Source organism: Pristiophorus japonicus, chromosome 19, assembly GCF_044704955.1.
Source record: "Pristiophorus japonicus isolate sPriJap1 chromosome 19, sPriJap1.hap1, whole genome shotgun sequence".
Taxonomy (NCBI): domain Eukaryota; kingdom Metazoa; phylum Chordata; class Chondrichthyes; family Pristiophoridae; genus Pristiophorus; species Pristiophorus japonicus.
The window spans coordinates 7,824,452-7,845,683 of record NC_091995.1 but is presented as its reverse complement, the minus strand read 5'-3'; the positions used below and the strand labels follow the sequence as shown (position 1 = coordinate 7,845,683).

Below are 21,232 nucleotides of genomic sequence, written 5' to 3'. Positions count from 1 at the left end.
AGGGGGGCCGCACTGTCGGAGGTGCCGTCTTTTGGATGAGACATTAAACTGAGGCCATCTCAGATGGAGGTAAAAGATCCCATTGCACCATTTCAAAGAAGAGCAGGGGAGTTATCCCCGGTGTCCTGGCCATTATTTATCCCTCAATCAACATCACAAAAGCAGATTATCTGATCATTATCACATTGCTGTTTGTGGGAGCTTGCTATGTGCAAATTGGCTGCCGCAGTTCCCACATTACAACAGTGACTACACTTCAAAAGTACTTCATTGGCTGTAAAAGCACTTTGCGATGTCTGATGGTCGTGAAAGGCGCTATATAAATCCGCCTTTCTTTGTGAAAGGTCTGGCTCTAAGACCATGTCCTCTTAGTCCTAGAATCCCCAATCAGCAGAAATAGCCTCTCTCTATCCACCCTTATCTGTTCCCCTTAATTTCCTTGGGGATATATCATGGGATTTGAACCCATGTTGTTAGAAGTGCTGATCGAGTGTGGTCAGTGCTTCAATGCTGGGGATGTTGGCCTGGTCGAGGACGCTAATGTTGGTGCGCCTGTCCTCCCAGGGGATTTGCAGGATCTTGCGGAGACATCGTTGGTGGTATTTCTCCAGTGACTTGAGGTGTCCACTGTACATGGTCTCGTCGACAATGCCTGATCTTGTTGATAGGAGACTCCCGAGATATGGGCAGGTTACATTGTTCACATGCCAGACACGATACTCCCAAAGCAAGCGCTTTACTCGGAACTCCTTCACGGCAAACGAGCCAAAGGTGGGCAGCGGAAATGTTACAAGGACACCCTCAAAGCCTTCCTGATAAAGTGCAACATCCCCACTGACACCTGGGAATCCCAGGGCAAAGACCGCCCTAAGTGGAGGAAGTGCATCCGGGGGGCGCTGAGCACCTCGAGTCTCATTGCCAAGAGCATGCAGCGGAAGGAGCGTGCGGTAAACCAGTCCCACCCACCCCTTCCCTCAACTACTATCTGTCCCACCTGTGACAGAGACTGTAATTCCATAGAAAAAAAAAACATAGAAACATAGAAAATAGGTGCAGGAGTAGGCCATTCGGCCCTTCTAGCCTGCACCACCATTCAATAAGTTCATGGCTGAACATGCAACTTCAGTACCCCATTCCTGCTTTCTCGCCATACCCCTTGATCCCCTAGTAATAAGGACTTCATCTAACTTTCCCATATTGGACTGTACAGTCACCTGAGAACTCACTTTTAGAGTGGAAGCAAGTCTTCCTCGATTCCGAGGGACTGCCTATGATCTATGATCCCCTTAATATCTTTGGGCGGATATCACGGGATTTGAACCCATGTCCTTATAAGTGCAGACCTCTGGGTGATTTCCAGTAACAGCAGCACTTGACGCGAGGAAACGCCCCAGTTCTTGCGTGCTCCGTCTCTGGACTCTTCAGCTGTTGCAAGCAGATTTCTCCTTCCTGTGTTTGTGACACGGGGGCTAAATGCAGTGGGACAAGCTGGGAAAATCCAGACAAGACTGCCAAAGAAAGAAGGAAAGACGATTTGAGGCAGCCTCCGGCGGCAGAGTGTTGGCAATGTGAGTATCAGCCTGTTGAGGTGAGTTTCACAGACTGGGAGGTTTTGAATGTGGAGTGCGGGCTTGTGGCTAGGTGGGGTGGGGAGCGTCTTTCAGGGCCTGCTAGTCACAGTGTGCAGCCCTGCACCCTGTCCCCATTAGCCAACCCTGCAATGCCCCAGCGTCAGCCAATATCCACAGAGGGTGAGAGACAGTCACGTACATTAAGTCTCCCCAAATCCCCCAAGTTCAAGTTCATTCGGACAAGGAAGGAGCTCTAGCTCTTCCTCCCCCTCCCCCCACACGGAGAACTTCTCTCTCTCTCTCGCTCTCCCTCTGCAGGACTTTTTGTGCTGAAGAAGTTAGCCTACTAGTAAGTTTTTTTTTCAATCGAATTTCAGACTGAATTTTGATGTGATCGCCTACAATGTGTGGTGGACCTTGACCCCCCCCTCCCCCCTCCCCCCAGCTCCCTCCCCCGATGCCCAATAACGGTGTGCTGGTTTGAATTTTTTACTTTCACTTTCAGCTGAAGGCCTCAAACCAGTCCTTTCACAGAATCAGAGACATTTACAGCACGGGAGGAGGCGATTTCAACCCATCGTGTCCATGCCGGCCGACAAAGAGCTATCCAGTCTAATCCCGCTTTCCAGCGCTCGGTCCGTAGCCCTGTAGGTTATGGCACTTCAAGGACACATCCAAGTATTTTTTAAATGGGGTGAGGTTTTCTGCGTCTACCACCCTTTCAGGCAGTGAGTTCCGTTCCAGACCCACACCGGCCACTGCGTGAAAAATATTCCCCTCATATATCTCTAAACCTCCCCCCCAATTACTTTAAATCTATGCCCCCTGGTTCTAGACCCCTCTGCTAAGGGAAATGGGTCCTTCCTATCCACTCTATCCATGCCCATCATAATTTTATACACCTCAATCAGGTCTCTCCTCAGCCTCCTCTGTTCCAAAGAAAACAACCCCAGCCTATCCAATCTTTCCTCATAGTTTAAAATTCTCCAGTCCAGGCAACATCTTCATAAATCTCCTCTGCACCCTCTGCAATCAGTGCAATCACCTCTTTCTTGTAATGTGGTGACCAGAACTGCATGCAGTATTCCAGCTGTGGCCTAACCAGTATTTTATACAGTTCAAGCATAACCTCCCTGCTCTTGTATTCTGTGCCTCGGCCAATAAAGGCAAGCATTCCATATGCCTTCTTAACCACCTTCTCTGCCTGGCCTGCTACCTTCAGGGATCTGTGGCCCTGCACTCCAAGATCCCTTTGTTCCTCTAAACTTCTCAGTGTCCTACCATTTAATGTGTGTTCCCTTGCCTTGTTAGCCCTCCCCAAATGCTTCCCCTTTGTTACCCCTAGACTTGACTATTCCAACGCACTCCTGGCTGGCCTCCCACATTGTACCCTACGTAAACCTGAGGTGATCCAAAGCTCAGCTGTCCGTGTCCTAACCCGCACCAGGTCCTGCTCGCCCATCATCATCATCGGCAGTCGCTCGAAATCGAGGAAGACTTGCTTCCACTCTGAGTTCTTAGGTGACTGAACAGTCCAATACAGGAATTACAGTCTCTGTCACAGATGGGACAGACAGTCGTTGAAGGAAAGGGTGGGTGGGACTGGTTTGCCGCACGCTCTTTCCGTTGTCTGCGCTTGGTTTCTGCATGCTCTCAGCGATGAGACTCTAGGTGCTCAGTGCTCTCCCGGATGCTATTCCTCCACTTAGGGCGGTCTTAAATGCAACATCCCCAGGTATCAGTGGGGATGTTGCATTTTATCAAGGAGGCTTTGAGGGTGTCCTTGAAACGTTTTCTCTGTCCACCTTTGGCTCGTTTGCCATGAAGGAGTTCTGAGTAGAGCGCTTGCTTTGGGAGTCTCTCATGCCTGACACAAATGTGGCCTGCCCAGCGGAGCTGGTTGAGTGTGGTCAGTGCTTCAATGCTGGAGATGTTGGCCTAGTCGATGACACTATCGTTGGTGCGTCTGTCCTCCCAGGGGATTTGCAGGATCACATCACCCCCCCCCCCCCCCCTGTGCTCGTTGACCTACATTGGCTCCTGGTTAAGCAACGCCTCGATTTCAGAAGTCTCAACCTTGTTTACAAATCCCTCCATGGGCCTTGCACCTCCCTATCTCTCCAACTTCCTCCAGCCCCTAGACCCCTCCCCATCTCTCATCACCTTCAGCCCCAACTGTGCTCCCCTAATTCTGCCCTCCCTGAGCATCCCTGATTATAATCGCTCCACCATCGGTGGCTGTGCCTTCAGCTGCCTGGGCCTCAAGCTCTGGAACTCCCTCCCTAAACCTCTCTACCTCTCTTTCCTTCTTTAAGATGTTCCTCAAAACCTAACACTATCTGCTCTGTTAGCGCCTGACTGGCCTCTGTCAAATTTTGTTTTTTAATGCTCTGTTGAAGCACCTTGGGATGATTTACCATGTTATAGGTGCTTTATAAATACAAGTTGTTGTTGTTGTTGTTGCAGTAGTAATGATCAAGGGGTGATTTTAGAGGTGTTCAAAATAATGAGCGGTTTTACTAAAGTAAATAAGGAGAACCTGTTCCCAGTGGCAGGAGTTCGTTCAGCAGGCGATCCAGATTCAAGATCATTGGCAACAGAACCAGAGGGATGATGAGAATGTATTTTTAACGTTGAGCAATTCTGACCTGGAATGTGCTGCCTGAAAGGGCTGTGGAAGGAGATTCAGCAGCAACTTTCAAAATGGAATCCAATATACACTAGGAAAGGAAAAATCTGCAGGGTTCTGGAGAAAGGGCAGGAGTGCGGGACATATTGAATCGCTGTTTCGAGCCTCGCTCTCTTGCTCTTTCCCCCCCCCCCCCCCCCCCCCGGTGCGCTCCACCCTTCAGTCCATAAGAACCGATCCAGAGTCAATCGACTGTTGGAAAATGATCACCAATGCATCCACTATTTCTAGAGCTACTTCCTTAAGTACTCTGGGATGCAGACCATCAGGCCCCAGGGATTTATCCGCATTCAATCCCATCAATTTCCCTAACACACTTTCCCGCCTAATAAGGATTTCCTTCAGTTCCTCCTTCTCACTAGACTCTCGGTCCCCTAGTACTTCCAGAAGGTTATTTGTGTCTTCCTTCGTGAAGACAGAACCGAAGTATTTATTCAACTGGTCCGCCATTTCTTTGTTCTGCATTATAAATTCACCTGAATCTGACTGCAAGGGACCTATATTTTTTTTCACTAATTTTTTGCTCTTTACATATCTATAGAAGCTTTTGCAGTAAGTTTTTATGTCCCCAGCAAGCTTCCTCTCATACTCTATATTTTTCCCCCTCCTAATTAAACCTTTTGTCCTCCTCTGCTGTATTACAAAATTCTCCCAGTCCTCAGGTTTGCTGCCTTTTCTGGACAATTTCTATGCCTTTTCCTTGGATTTAACACTATCCTTAATTTCCCTTGTTAGTGTTGAGCCACCTTCCCTGTTTTACTTTTACTCCAGACAGGGATGTACAATTGTTGAAGTTCATCCATGTGATCTCTCTCTCTCTCTCTCTCTCTCTCTCTCTCTCTTGCCCTCGCCCCAGTTAGTTTCCACATGCTGATGACATGCAGCTCTTCCTCACCACCACACCTCTCAGTCCCTCCACAATCTTTAAATTGTCAGACTGCTTGTCTGCCATCCAGTTCTGGATGAGCAGAAATTTTCTCCAATTAAATAGTGGGAAGAGTGAAGCCATTGTTTTCAGTCCCCACCACAAACTCCGTTCCCTAACCACTGACTCCATCCCTCTCCCCAACACCTGTCTGAGGCAGAACCAGTCTGTTCGCAACCTTGGCGTCATATTTGACCCTGAAATGAGCATTCGACCACATATCTGCAGCAGAACTAAGAGCACCTATTTCCACCTCCATAACATCACCTGTCCCTTGTCTGAGCTCCTCTGCTGCTGAAACCCTCACCGTGCCTTTGTTACCACTAGTGTTGACTATTCCAATGCACTCCTGGCTGGTCTCCCACATTCTACTCGACATAAACTATGGTGATCCAAAACTCGGCAGCTCGTGTCCTAACTCTCTCCGAGTCCCGCTCACCCATCACCCTCTGTGCTCGTTGACCTACATTGTCTCCCGGGCCTCGATTTCAAAACTCTCATCCTTATTTTCAAATCCCTCCAGCCCTGCACCCCTCCCTATCTCTGTAACCCCCTCCAGCCCCACAACCCCCCTAGATATCTGCGCTCCTCTAATTCTGCCCTCCTGACCATCCCTGATTATAATCGCTCCACCATCGGTGGCCGTGTCTTCAGCTGCCTGGGCCCTGGGTTCTGGAACTCCCTCCCGAAACCTCTCTACCTCTTCTTTTTTCTCAAGATGCTCCTTAAAATCTCCCTCTTTGACCAAGCTGCAATAATTTCTACTTATGCAGCTCGGTGTCAAATTTTTGATCTCCTAATCCTGCTACAATAACTTTAATTTTATATAGCGCCTTTAATGTAGTAAAACATCCCAAGGCACTTCACAGCGGTGTTGTAAGACAAAACTGATACATTTGACACCGAGCCACATAAGAAGAAATTACGGCAGGTGACTGGGCGGGGAGGAGTGGGGTGGGGTGGGGGGGTGGGGGAGGTAGTGAGGGGTTGGGGAGGGAGGGGTTGGGGAGGAAGAGAGGAAGAAGAAAAAACTGCCCCCCCCCCCGGGGGCGGGGCCAGGAGTATTTAGCGTTAATATTGGTGTATAATGACAATCATCTCGAGTGGCCTTAAGTACAATTCGGTCTGAAATATTTATTACAGGTTCTAATGCGAATGCGATGATGCCAATGGTTTAGATGACTAGTTTCGCTGTTGGTCCTCTGAAAGATGAAGTGGAAATATTTTATTCTGATTTTTCTGAGGATCGTACCTTTAACTGGAGGTAAGAAGCATGATATTTTTCTATCTACAGAATGATACAACGCAGTAGGAGACCATTCAGCCCCCATTGTGCCTGTGTCAGCTTTTTGACAGAGCGATTCAGTTAATTTCCACTCCCCACTCCCCACTCTTCCCTCATAGCCCAGCAAATTTGTGCCTTTTCACTTCCCTTTTTTGTAACTTATTATTGGCTCTGTCTCCACCACCCTTTCAGGCAGCGCAGTCCAGATCACAAACCCTTGCTGCGTACATTTTTTCCCCCTAATATCGGCGGGGCAGTACTGAGGGAGCGCCGCACTGTCGGAGGGGCCGTACTGAGGGAGCGCCGCACTGTTGGAGGGGCAGTCTTTCGGATGAGACATTAAATGCAAGATGATTTGTTCTTTTTGTCCCGGATGATGATTTCTAGGAAAGTTTATTATCACCACGCCACTCGATGCCGTCATTGCCACTGTCGGTGGAGACATCCTTCTGGACTGTCAGCTGATACCCTCCGAGCGCCTCGAAGATATGGAGGTTCGCTGGTTCCGAACGGAATGGTCCAATCCAATACATCTATACAGGAAAGGGCAGGATCAGCCCGACGCTCAAGTGAAGGAATATGCCGGACGGACAGAACTGTTCCACGACCAATTTGTCAATGGGAATGTCTCTCTCCTGTTGAAGGGAGTGACGGTGCGAGATGACGGAAACTACCGTTGTTTTGTTGTCTCCAAGGCTCTGGATGCGGAGGGTTCGGTGACATTGAAAGTTGGAAGTGAGTAAGGGTGTCTCTTATTCGATGGCCAGAGGCCAAGTGTTTGTGGCTCCTGTGTATCGCGTTTCCAAAACAAATCTAGTTTAAGACTGAACGTTGTGTCAGTTTGAATCCAGAGTGAAATCAGGCAGCAGGGAAGTCTTGCTACAGTTATACAGAGTATTGGTGAAGCCACTGCGTGCAATTTTGGTTTCCATATTTACGAAAGGATATACATGCTTTGGAGGCAGTTCAGCGAAGGTTCAGAAGGTTGATTCCGGAGATGAGGGGGTTGATTTATGAGCAAAGGTTGAGTAGTTTGGGCCTCTACTCATTGGAATTCAGAAGAATGAGGTGATCCTATTGAAACATATAAGATTGAGGGGGCTTGACCAGGTGGATGCAGAGAGGATGTTTCCACTGATGGGGGAGACTAGAACTAGAGGGCATAATCTTAGAATAAAGTGCTGACCATTTAAAAGTGAGATGAGGAAAAATTTCTTCTCGGAGGGTTGTAAATCTGTGGAATTTGCCGCCTCCGAGAGCTGTGAAAGCCAGGGCATTGAATAAATTTAAGACAGAAATAGACAGTTTCTTAACCAATAATGGGTTATGGTGAGCGGGCGGGGAAGTGGAGCTGAGTCCATGATCAGATCAGCCATGATCTTATTAAATGGCGGAGCAGGCTCGATGGGCCGTATGGCCGACTCCTGCTCCTATTTCTTATGTTCTTGTGTTTATCCTGCCGGGTGAGATTTTTATACTGATGGCTTTTCACACAAAGGGTATTCAGATATTGTGAATGCTTCTGCAAACCTCCCCCCACCCCCCACACACACCTTTCCACACTGCGATCGATAGAATTTTGTTTGTTCGCTTAAGGGATCTGTAAACATTAAGAACATCAGAAATAGGAGCAGGAGTCGGCCATAATGCCCCTCGAGCCGGTTCCGCTATTTAATACGATCATGGCTGATCCGATCATGGACTCGAGTCCGCTCCCCATAATCCCTTATTCCTTTATCGCTCAAAAATCTGTGTCTCCGCCTTAAATATATTCAATGATCCAGCCTCCACATCTCTCTGGGGCAGAGAATTCCACAGATTTACAACCCTCTGAGAAGAAATTCCTCCTCATCTCAGTTTTAAATGGGCGACCCCTTATTCTGAAACTATGTCCCCTAATTCTAGATTCCCCCATGAGGGGAAACATCCTCTCTGCATCTACCCTGTCAAGCCCCCTCAGAATCTTGTTTCAATAAGATCACCTCTCATTCTTCTAAACTCCAATGAGTATAGGCCCAACATGCTCAACCTTTCTTCAGAAAACAACCCCCTTCATCCCCAGAATCAACCTAGTAAATCTTCTCTGAACTGCCTCTAATGCAAGTATATCCTTTTGTAAATATGGAAACCAAATCTGCGTGCCATATTCCAGGTGTGGCCTCATCAATACCCTGTACAGTTGTAGCAAGATTACAAATGGAATCTTGGCCTTTATTGCAAGGGGGATCGAAACATAGAAAATAGGTGCAGGAGTAGACCATTCGGCCCTTTGAGCCTGCACTGCCATTCAATAAGATTATGGCTGATCATTCAACTTTAGTACCCCTTTCCTGCTTTCTCTCCATACCCCTTGATCCCTTTGGTCGCAAGGGCCATATCTAACTCTCTTTTGAATATATCTAACGAACTGGCCTCAACAACTTTCTGCGGTAGAGAATTCCACAGGTTAACCACTCTCTGAGTGAAGAAGTTTCTCCTCATCTCAGTCCTAAATAGCTTGTTGCTTATTCTTAGACTGTGACCCCTGGTTCTGGAACTCTCCAGCAATGGGGACATTCTTCCTGCCTCTAACCTGTCCAATTCTGTCAGAATTTTTATATGTTTCTGAGATCCCCTCTCATTCTAAACTCCAGTGGATACAAGCCCAGTTGATCTAGTCTCTCCTCGTATGTCAGTCCTACCATCCTGGGAATCTGTCTGGTGAACCTTTGCTGTACTCCCTCAATAGCAAGAACTTCCTTCCTCAGATTAGAAGACCAAAACTGAGCACACTATTTGAGGTGTGGCCTCACCAAGGCTCTGTACAACTGCAGTAAGATCTCCCTGCTCCTATACTCAAATCCTCTAGCTATGAAGGCCAACATACCATTTGCCTTCTTCACCACCTGCTGTACTTGCATGCCAACCTTCAAATGACTGATGTATAAAAGCAGGGAAATCCTGCTACAGTTATACAGGGTATTGGTGAGGCCGCACCTGGAATACTGTGTACAGTTTTGGCTTCCATATTTACGAAAGGATATTCTTGCTTTGGAGGCAGTTCAGAGAAGGTTCACCCGGTTGATTCCAGGGATGAGGGGGTTGACTTATGAGGAAAGGTTGCGTAGGTTGGGCTTCTACTCATTGGAATTCAGAAGAATGAGAGGTGATCTTATCGAAATGTATAAGATTATGAGGGGGCTTGACAAGGTGGATGCAGAGAGGATGTTTCCACTGATGGGGGAAGACTAGAACTAGGGGGCATTATTTTAGAATAAGGGGCTCCCCCATTTAAAACTGAGATGAAGAGAAATTTCTTCTGAAGGTTGTAAATCTCTGAAATTTGCTGCCTCAGAGAGCCATGACATTGAATAAATTTAAGACAGAGATAGACTGCTTCTTAACTGATAAGGGATTAAGGGGTTATGGGGAGTGGGCAGGGAAGTGGAGCTGAGTCCATGATCGGATCAGCCATGATCGTATTAAATGGTGGAGCAGGCTCGAGAGGCCATATGGCCTACTCCTGCTCCTATTTCTTATGTTCTCATGTTCTTATACTTCATCCACTTTGCAATAAATGGAGTTGAGTTACAGATCAGCCATGATCTGATTTAAGTGGTGGGTACAGGCTGGAGGGTAATGAGATTTTAATTGTTCCCGGAACCCATTTGCAACCAACAAAATATGTTTTACATAATAGATGTTGGCCTGGAGCCGGTGATAAAGATGGCGGAATATACAGGCAGTGGAGTAAAGCTTGTGTGTGCGTCTGATGACTGGTTCCCTGAGCCAACCATTGAATGGCTCAATGGAAATGGAGAAAAGTTGCAGGGAGTGCTTGACAAGCCAATAGTGGACTCCATAGGCCTTTTAACCGTGGCAAGCAGCCTGCAGGTATCGGATGATTCTGAGAACAGATATACCTGCACTATCATTAATGCGCTGCTGGACAAACGGCAGGAAGCCAACCTTCAGATCGCAGGTTGGTACTTCCCATTGATTGAGAATTATGTTGTACACTTTCCCATTTGTTCATCCGTCTAGGTATTTGTCTGTTCAGTGATCCATTTGAAGGGGTAAATGTACAAGATTCATTTTAAGAATTCATGTTAAGTGTTTTAACATTAATATGCCATTATATCCCCCTTTTTCTCCCCTTCTGGCCAGTTCCAAAGGTATTGATTTCTTTCTTCTTATTCCATGGCAACAGCCACACTCTGCTACCTTGACCAACTGAATATTATTTACGTCTAAGGCTTAGCAGTGTGTCGGCAGGCCATCTTAGTGTGGGAGGCATCACATCCAAGCTGAACCCTGTCGTCAACCAGTATTCACAAACATCTTTCCAGCAAAGACCTGTGATTCCTGGCTGACTGCGCACCCCCTCCCTAATCTTGAGGCCCCGAATTCTCGCCTCCCCTGAGCCCCGATAACGTCACTCCACGACATCTCACCGCTCCTCTGCCCTGACCTCGCCATTCCTGCTGTACCTGCCCACGCTCCAATCAGCGACCTGGATTATAGTGACGTCAAATCCAGTCGCCCTCTTCACAGCCGTCGCTCTCCTGCACCATAAGAACATAAGAATTAGGAACAGGAGTAGGCCATCTAGCCCCTCGAGCCTGCTCCGCCATTCAAAAAGATCATGGCTGATCTGGCCGTGGACTCAGCTCCACTGACCCGCCCGCTCCCCGTAACCCTTAATTCCCTTATTGGTTAAAAATCTATCTATCTGTGATTTGAAAAGATTCAATGAGCTAGCCTCAGCTGCTTCCTTGGGCAGAGAATTCCACAGATTCACAACCCTCGGAGAAGAAATTCCTTCTCAACTCGGTTTTAAAGTGGCTCCCCCGTATTTTGAGGCTGTGCCCCCTAGTTCTAGTCTCCCCGACCAGTGGAAACAACCTCTCTGCCTCTATCTTGTCTATCCCTTTCATTATTTTAAATGTTTCTATAAGATCACCCCACATCCTTCTGAACTCCGAGTAAAGACCCAGTCTACTCAATCCATCATCATAAGGTAACCCCTTCATCTCCGGAATCAGCCCAGTGAATCGTCTCTGGACCCCCTCCAAGGTTAGTATATCCTTCCTTAAGTAAGGTGACCAAAACTGCACGCAGTACTCCAGGTGCGGCCTCACCAATTCTCTGTACAGTTGCAGAAGGACCTCCCTGCTTTTGTACTCCATCCCTCTCGCAATGAAGGCCAACATTCCATTCGCCTTCCTGATTAGCTGCTGCACGAACTCAAGAGTTTCATGCACAAGGAACGCTCGCGGCCTTCCGCGAGAGGTGGGCACTGGAGTGCATCATCACGCCCGGCAACCAAATTTTAATTTGATTTTAAGTTTTTAAAGTTTAATTTGTTTTAATTGCCGGTGCTTTTAGTGTCCCCCTTCCCTTTTTATAGGGGGCACTGGGGAAAAATTGTGATTTTAGTGCCCAAAAAAAAAAAAAAAAACACAAAAAAAAACAAAAAAAGGAAAAAAAAAAGGGCCTTGTAAATGTCTGGTGTGTCACCCAGGTAGGGTGGCACGGTTTAATGTCTTTTGTTTTTGCAGATAAACTCCAAAAAGAGTTTCATGCACAAGGACCCCCAGGTCCCTCTGCACCACAGCATGTTGTAATTTCTTCCCATTCAAATAATATTCCCTTTTACTGTTTTTTTTTTTCAAGGTGGATGACCTCACATTTTCCGACATTGTATTCCATCTGCCAAACCTTAGCCCATTCGCTTAACCTATCTAAATCTCTTTGCAGCCTCTCTGTGTCCTCTGCACAACCCGCTTTCCAATAATCTTTGACATTTGAAAATTTTGTTAGAATACACTCTGTCCCCTCTTCCAGGTCATCTATGTATATTGTAAACAGTTGTGGTCCCAGCACCGAACTCTGGCACACCACTAACCACCGATTTCCAACCCGAAAAGGACCCATTTATCCCGACTCTCTGCTTTCTGTTAGCCAGCCAATTCTCGATCCATGCTAATACATTTTCACTGACTCTGCATACCTTTATCTTCTGCAGTAACCTTTTGTGTGGCACTTTATAGAATGCCTTTTGGAAATCTAAATACACCACATCCATCGGTACACCTCTCCACCATGCTCGTTATATCAAAGAATTCCAGTAAATTAGTTAAACATGATTTCCCTTTCATGAATCCATGTTGCGTCTGCTTGATTGCACTATTCCTATCTAGATGTCCCGCTATTTCTTCCTTAATGATAGCTTCAAGCATTTTCCCCACTACAGATGTTAAACTAACTGGCCTATAGTTACCTGCCTTTTTGTCTGCCCCCTTTTTTAAACAGAGGCGTTACATTAGCTGCTTTCCAAACCGCTGGTACCTCCCCAGAGTCCAGAAAATTTTGGTAGATTATAACGAATGCATCTGCTATAACTTCCGCCATCTCTTTTAATACCCTGGGATGCATTTCATCAGGACCAGGGGACTTGTCTACCTTGAGTCCCATTAGCCTGTCCAGCACTACCCCCCCCCCCCCTCCCTTAGTGATTGTCTCAAGGTCCTCCCTTCCCACATTCCCGTGATCAGCAATTTTTGGCATGGAGTTTGTGCCTTCCACTGTGAAGACCGAAGCAGAATAATTGTTTAAGGTCTCAGCCATTTCCACATTTCCCATTATTAAATCCCCCTTCTCATCTTCTAAGGGACCAACATTTACTTTAGTCACACTTTTCCGTTTTTATATATCGGTAAAAGCTTTTACTATCTGTTTTTATGTTTTGCGCAAGTTTACTTTCGTAATCTATCTTTCCTTTCTTTATTGCTTTCTTAAGTCATTCTTTGCTGTCGTTTAAAATGTTCCCACTAACCTTGGCCACCTTATACGCATTGGTTTTTAATTTGATACTCTCCTTTATTTCCTTGGTTATCCATGGCTGGTTATCCCTTCTCTTACCGCCCTTCTTTTTCACTGGAATATATTTTTGTTGCGCACTATGAAAGAGCTCCTTAAAAGTCCTCCACTGTTCCTCAATTGTGCCACCGTTTAGTCTGTGTTTCCAGTCTACTTTAGCCAACTCATCCCACTGTCGTTCCCTTTGTTTAAGCATAGTACGCTCATTTGAGACACTACTTCCTCACCCTCAATCTATATTACAAATTCAACCATACTGTGATCACTCATTCTGAGAGGATCTTTTACTAGGAGATCGTTTATTATTCCTGTCTCATTACACAGGACCAGATCTAAGAAAGCTTGCTCCCTTGTAGGTTCTGTCACATACTGTTCTAAGAAACAATCCCATATGCATTCTATGAATTCCTCCTCCAGACTACCCCGTGCGATTTGATTTGACCAATCAATATGTAGGTTTAAAATCCCCCATGATTACTGCCGTTTCTTTTTCACATGCCTCCATTATTCCCTTGATTATTGTCCGCCCCACCATGAAGTTATTATTTGGGGGCCTATAAACTACGCCCACCAGTGACTTTTTCCCCTTACTATCTCTAATCTCCACCCACACTGATTCAACATTTTGTTCATTAGAGCCAATATCATCCCTCACAACTGCCCTAATATCATCCTTTATTAACAGAGCTACCCCACCTCCTTTCCCTTCTTGTCTATCCTCACGCTATACCTCCTTTAAGGCCCCAGTTTGGAGTTTGGGGTCCAGGAGAGGCGAGGGCCCAGGAGCATCTTGCGCCAGCCCACACTGCGATATGTGGGCGCACTGGGTCCGTGCAGCAGAGCTGGTCTCCAGTCGTCCTAGTTAATCCTTGCTATTGGACCAAGACCAAGCTCTGTCAATCCCATGTGGTGGCTGGTGTGCAACGGCCACCACAAGTTTAAAAAAAAATACATAAATAAATAAAAATCCTCCCTCCAACATGTAGTTTGGGAATTGGAATATCAGGTCCTTCATTGAAACACCTGTGAACTTGTCCCTTTTTGGCGTCGAAGCAAGTCATCCTCGTTTTGAGGGACCGCCTATGCTGATGTTCATCTGTCCTTGTCCACACACTGAAATCTCGGGTCGAGTGTTTATTGGCAGTTAACACCACCCCAGTCCTGAACAGTTGGGGAAATTCAGCGCAGAACCTGTTGGGTGATGCTCATCATCATAGTCGGTCCCTCGAAGGAGGATGACTCGCTTCCACACCAAAAGGGATGTGTTCACAGATGTTTCAATGGAGGATCCGATATTCCAGTCCTGAACTCGAGGTGGAAGGTGCCTGTGCGTGGATTTTTTTTAATGTGTGGTGGCCATTGCACACCAGTCACCACAAGGGCTTGACAGAGCTCGGTCTTTATCCAGTGGCAAGGATTACCCAGGACGACTGGAGACCTGCTCTGCTGCACGGACCTAGTGCGCACACATATCGCAGTGTGGGCTGGCCCGTGCTGCCCCTGGGCCCTCAGCTCTTCTGGGTCCCATACCATCCCTCGCTGCTCCTCCGCCCCGATCCCTCGCCACTCCTCCGCCCCATGTCCCAAACGGCGACCTGGGTTTTGATGACTTCGCCCTCCTTGAAGTCGTCGAACACTTGTAGCGGCTCGCGCTGGACACTGCAGTGCGTTGCTTTTTTATCCTCCTGACCTGCGATTGGTGCCCTCTTGTAGGTCGGGGTGGGTGATGCACACTGCGTTCAACGGCATCTGAGAGAGAAAAGTTCCTCTTTCAGGTGCCACCCTTCGGCAAGACATCTCGCCCAGGGGCTGATCCACTTACAGAGCATTTCAAATATTTTCCATCCCACCTGCCCAGCATTCATTGCCTTCCTACCCCTTGCTAAAAACAACTTGTATTTATATAGCACCTTTAACGTAGTGAAACGTCCCAAGGTGCTTCACAACACCGAGCCGCACAAGTAGAAATTATTGCAGGTGACCAAAAGCTTGCTCAAAGGGCGAGGTTTTAAGGAGTGTCTTGAAGGAGGAAAGAGAGGTTTAGAAAGAAAGATTTTCATTTTATATAGCGTCTTTCACGCCCACCGGACGTCTCGAAGTGCTTTCCAGCCAATGACGTACTTTTGGAGTGTAGTCACTGTTGTAATGTGGGAAACATGGCAGCCAACTTGCGCACAGCAAGCTCCCACAAACAGCAATGTGATGATGACCAGTTCATCTGTTTTGTTCTGATTTGAGGGATGAATATTGGCCCCAGGGCACTGGGGATAACTCCCCTGCTCTTCTTCGAAATAGTGCCATGGATCTTTTACGTCCGGCAGACGGGGCCTCCGACAGTGCAGCCCTCCGACAGCGCGCCGCTCCCTCGGCCCCGTCCCCTCCGACAGCGCGCCGCTCCCTCGGCCCCGTCCCCTCCGACAGCGCGCCGCTCCCTCGGCCCCGTCCCCTCCGACAACACGCCGCTCCCTCGGCCCTGCACTGGGAGTGTCTGCCTAGATTTAAATGCTCTAGTCCCTGGAGTGGGATTTGAACCCACGACCTTCTGACTCAGAGTCACAGCTGACACAGCACCACCAGTGATTTTAATTGTGGCATTATCGAGATGCTTATTCTGTTTGTACTTTATGGTTTTAGACGTAAATATTCCATTTATTTTGTAGAATGAGAAACATTAGTTATGCTGTGTGGGGGAAAAGCAAGAGCTGACTGATTTTTGTGATGCGAATAAATTCTCTGAATAATCACCCTTGTCTCTTGGACATGTGGAACTGATATGTCCCTTCAATGATGGGCTTGTTCCACGTGTACATAGAAAATAGGAGCAGTAGTAGGCCATTCGGCCCTTCAAGTCTGCACCATCATTCAATATGATCATGGCTGATCTTCTATCTCAACACCATATTCCCGCTTTCCCCATATCCATTTATGCCTTTTTGTTTCTCGAAATCTAACTATCTCCCTCATAAATATATTCAGTGACGTGGCCTCCACAGCCTTCTGTGGTAGAGAATTCCACAGGTTCACCACCCTCTGAGTGAAAAAATTTCTCCTCATCTCAGTCCTAAATTTCCTATTCCGTATCCTGAGACTGTGACCCCTTGTTCTCGACTTCCCAGCCAGGGGAACCATCCTCCCCGCATCCAGTCTATCCAACCCAATCCGAATTGTACACGTTTCAATGAGATCCCCTCATATTCTTCTAAACTTTAGTGAATACAGGCCAACTCGACCCAATCTCTCCTCCATAAGACAGTCCTGCCATCCCAGGAATCAGTCTGGTGAACTTTCGCTGCACTCCCCTCTATGGCAAGTATATCCTTTCTGCACCAAAACTGCACAATACTCCAGGTGCGTTTTCACCAAGGCCCTGTATAACTAGTAAGATATCCTTGCTCCTGTACTCAAATCCTCTTGCAATGAAGGCCAATATATCATTTGCCTTCCTAACTGCTTGCTGCACCTGCAGGTTTGCTTTCAATGACTGCTCGTGCTAAAGCGATTGCACGCCGCGAGTTCAGTTTTTGGTGTTGCAGGAGCTATCGTTGGGATCGCCTTGTGCAGTAAGCTTTTCCCATCCTTGCCTTTCCGATCTGCGTGGAGGGAATTCCTGTACAGGCTGCTCTTGCACACACTCCACTTTGCCATCCTCGTCTGCCGTCCAGACACGCCATGGCACACCATCTTGCCGTCCGGAGGAGGCGGGGTCCCAAACAGAGTGCTCTCTCTAAGCGGGAGTCCTCCCTTTATCGATCGGGGACTTGGCCTGGAGGGTGTTGCACGGAGCAGTCCCGTGCAATCGGTTTTTAAGTCGGTTCACGGACTCCCAGGCCGCTTGCAATTTCTGCGTCTGGAGGAGTCCGTGTTCCACGTGTCTGTACAGTGTGAGGTTGCAGCCATTCTTCCAATATTTGAAGAGGCTGATCATCATTCTGGTTGCACTTCAGTCCCATGCTCCTGATCTATGGGCACCCTGTGTGGAGGGGAACGGGCAGGTTGGAAGGCCTCCTCATGGCTGTGCTCAGGAGCAGTCCTAAGGTGGCCATCAACTGGCCCAGGCAGCGGGCGGTCAAGGGGGTCGTTCAGCCTGACTGCCTGCCTCTCTTCCGCGGTTACGTTTTAGCCAGGGTGTTCCTGGAGATGGAGCACGCGGTGTCCACTGGTATGCTCGCGGTCTTCTGTGAGAGGTTGGTGCCGGAGGGACTGGAGTGCATCATTTCAACAGGGGAAACAACATTTTCATTTAATTTGATAATGTTCCTGTTAATATTTAATTAATTGTTAAATTGTAGGTTTAGGTGTCCATTTAAAAAAAAAAGGGGAACTTAGTGGAAGTTATTTAAAAATAGTTGTGGAGCTGTTGAGTTGAGTGGCTTAGCCAGTCACGTGATGTTCACAAGACTCAATAAAACCTCAGCCAGTTGGGTCTTGGTCATCCACGGTGAGGTATGCAGTTGTGAGCCTGGTGGGTGAACTGGTAATGTGTCGTGTGATAAACTTTTTGCTAATAAACCAACTAGTTCTTAATAGCAATGTGTTGCTATGAATTCTGAAGCAAAGAACCCATGAAGCAAATACATTACAGTCGATGTCATAAGAACATAAGAAATAGGAGCAGGAGTTGGCCATACGGCCCCTCGAGCCTGCTCCGCCATTTAATACGATCATGGCTGATCTGATCATGGACTCTGGTCCACTTCCCTGAACGCTCCCCATAACCCGTTATCTCCTTATTGGTTAAGAAACTGTCTATTTCTGTCTTCAATTTAATCAATGTCCTGGCTGCCACAGCTCTCTGAGGCAGCGAATTCCACAGACTTCTGGAGCCTCGTCTGCTTCCGCAGAAATGCCTGTCTGCACCCCTGACTATTGAATCCCCTACCACTATAGCTTCTTCCCCCCCCCCCCCCCCTCCCCTCGCCCTCCGTGCAGCTAAGCCACCCATGGTGCCATGGATTTGGCTTTGGCTGCACTCCCCAGAAGCACCATCGCCCTCACCAGTGCTCAGAACAGAGTACCGGTTGGAGCGCGAAATGGACTCTGACGCGTGCACTACCTACCCAATCCCTATCATCTCACCATTCACACCCTATCTAGACTCACCTTTTTCTAACTTTCGCCATTACCATCTTGGTCGGCTCATCATCCCCTTTGTCTCTCTCATCTCCCCTGTCTTCCACTCTATCAGAGACCTTCCCTTTCCCTTCCCACTTTGGCAGAAAAAAAATCAAAGAGCAAATTATTATTTAAATGGAGAAAGATTGCAAAGTACAGCGGGACCTGGGGTACTTGTGCATGAAACAAAAGGATAATATGCAGGTACAGCAAGTGATCAGGAAGGCGAATGGAATCTTGGCCTTTATTGCAAAGGGGATGGAGTATAAAAGCAGGGAAGTCTTGCTACAGTTATACAGGGTATTGGTGAGGCCACACCTGGAATACTGCGTGCAGTTTTGGTTTCCATATTTACGAAAGGATATACTGACTTTGGAGGCAGTTCAGAGAAGGTTCACTAGGTTGATTCCGGAGATTAGGGGGGTTGACTTATGAGGAAAGGTTGAGTAGGTTGGGCCTCTAATCATTGGAATTCAGAATATTGAGAGGTGATCTTATCGAAACGTATAAGATTGAGGGGGCTTGACAAGGTGAATGCGAGAGGATGTTTCCACTGATGGGGTTGACCAGAACTAGAGGGAATGATCTTAGAATAAGGGGCCACCCATTTAAAACTGAGATGAGGAGAAATTTCTTCTGAGGGTTGTAAATCTGTGGCATTCGCTGCCTTAGAGAGATGTGGAATGTGGGACATTGAATAAATTTATTTAGAGATGGACAGTTTCTTAATGAATAAGGGGAGTGGGCAGGGAACTGGAGCTGAGTCCATGATCAGATCAGCCAAGATCGTATTAAATGGCGGAGCAGGCTCGAGGGGCCGTATGGCCAACTCCTGCTCCTATTTCCTTTGTTCTTTCCTCCCTGCCCCCTTACAGCACTCCTTTTTAAGAATGTGGTACATCTCAAACTGACGAAGGATCGTTGACCCGAAATGTTAACTCTTGTTTCTCTCGCCACAAATACTGCCTGACTGACCCGCTGGAGATTTCCAGCATTTTCTGTTTTTTTGACTTTACTAACAGGGCTTGCTTATGACCTCTGCCTTTTACAGGTGTATTCTTCCCCAGTGTCTCGGGCTGGCTTGTGGCTTTTTGGCTAATGTTCCTGGTTGCCCTGGTATCAGTGGGTGTGGTTTTATTCTTCTATTGGAAGCAACGTGAACAGGACAAAAAAGTACGAGGTAAGGAGCAGTATTCCTGAGCCGGGCAAGCTTGGGAGTTTGAACGCACTGGTTTTATTCTTGTAAGCCAGGGTGCCGTTTATCTGTTGGACAGAGGTGCTAACTACAGTTGTGATGGTTCAGTAGATTGGTGCGGGAGTTGAGATAGGTAAAATTGACACTCCAGGGGACAAGAATGCATTCTGTACCTACCTTCTTTCCTTGCAGCAGTGAGGTTGGGGCGAAGGAGCGGCGAGAATATGTAGAGGAATGCAATCGGGGCCCGAGAGAGGCGTGAGTTCGGAGCCCAGGAGAGACGAGGGGCCCAGGGGCAGCACGGACCAGCCCACACTGCGATATGTGTGCACACTAGATCCGTGCAGCAGAGCTGGTCTCCAGTCGTCCTGGTTAACCTTTGCCACTGGACCAAGACTGAGCTCTGTCAAGCCCGTGTGGTGGCTGGTGTGCAACGGCCACCCCACGTTAATTAATTAAAAAAAATTTAAAAAATCCACGCACAGGCATCTTCCACCCTTCAGCATGTAGTTTTGGACCTGGAATATCAAGTCCTTCCTTGAAACACCCGTGAAAACTTTTTGATGTGGAAGCAAGTCATCTTCGGTTTGAGGGACTGCCAAAGGTGGTGATGATGAAAAGGAGAGACTGCATGGAGGAGAAAGGGCGCCCCTGGCTTTGTTGATGCATTGTGATAGTTAAATGGCCAGTTCAGCAAATCCGAACCTGATCTCATCCTCCCCCGCCCCGCACACCCAGCACCTGCACCCCGGTACCTGTCAGTGTAACAGTGATCGGCAGAGTCCCTGCTGTTGATTCCCAGTCAAACAACAACAGCTTGCATTTATATAGCGCCTATGAACATAAGAAATAGGAGCAGAAGTAGGCCATACAGCCCCTCAAGCCTGCTCTGCCATTTAATACGATCATGGATGATCTGACCATGGACTCGGATCCACTTCACTGCCTGCTCCCTTATTCCCTTATCGTTTAAGAAACTGTCTATCTCTGTCTTAAATTTATTCAATGTCCCGGCTTCCACAGCTCTCTGAGGCAATGAATTCCAGAGATTTACAACCCTCAAAGAAGAAATTCTTCCTCAAAGGCGGGCCCTTATTCTGAGACTATGCCCTCTAGTTCTGGTCTCTCCATCAGTGGAAACATCCTCTCTGCATCCACCTTGTTGAGCTCCCTCATAATCTTATGTTTCAATAAGATCACCTCTCATTCTTCTGAATTCCAATGAGTAGAGGCCCAACCAACTCAACCTTTCCTCATAAGTCAACCCCCTCATCTCCAGAATCAACCTAATGAACCTTCGCTGAATTGCCTCCAAAGCAACTATATCCTTTTGTAAATACAGAGACCAAAACTGCACACAGTATTCCAGGTGTGGCCTCACCGATATCCTGTATAACTGTAGCAAGACTTCCCTGCTTTTATACTCCATGCCCTTTGCAGTAAAGGGATGGCTGTTGTTACCCGCTTCCCAGTCAAACAACAACAGCTTGCATTTATAAAGCACCTTTTAACCTAGTGAAATGTCCCAAGGAGCTTCATAGGGGTGTTATGAGATTTAAAAATGTGACACCGAGCCGCATAATGGGGCTGAATT

General features: G+C 47.4%; 1 protein-coding gene across 3 annotated transcripts in view; it reads left to right on the top strand.

Annotated features, from left to right (window-relative positions):
• The first annotated feature begins 1,369 nt into the window (after positions 1-1,369).
• The window catches only part of LOC139229691 (butyrophilin subfamily 1 member A1-like), a 42,822-nt gene continuing 22,959 nt past the window's right edge, over positions 1,370-21,232 (top strand). The window contains exons 1-5 of one of the 3 annotated variants that reach the window (XM_070861217.1): positions 1,370-1,568; positions 6,329-6,449; positions 6,858-7,205; positions 10,150-10,431; positions 19,495-19,623. In XM_070861217.1, coding sequence (XP_070717318.1) covers positions 6,395-6,449; positions 6,858-7,205; positions 10,150-10,431; positions 19,495-19,623 — 814 coding nt within the window. In that variant the 5' untranslated portion in view covers positions 1,370-1,568; positions 6,329-6,394. Of the gene's footprint in view, positions 1,589-6,328; positions 6,450-6,857; positions 7,206-10,149; positions 10,432-19,494; positions 19,624-21,232 lie in introns of all 3 variants that reach the window. The other 2 variants (XM_070861216.1, XM_070861218.1) reach the window with 2 other exon arrangements.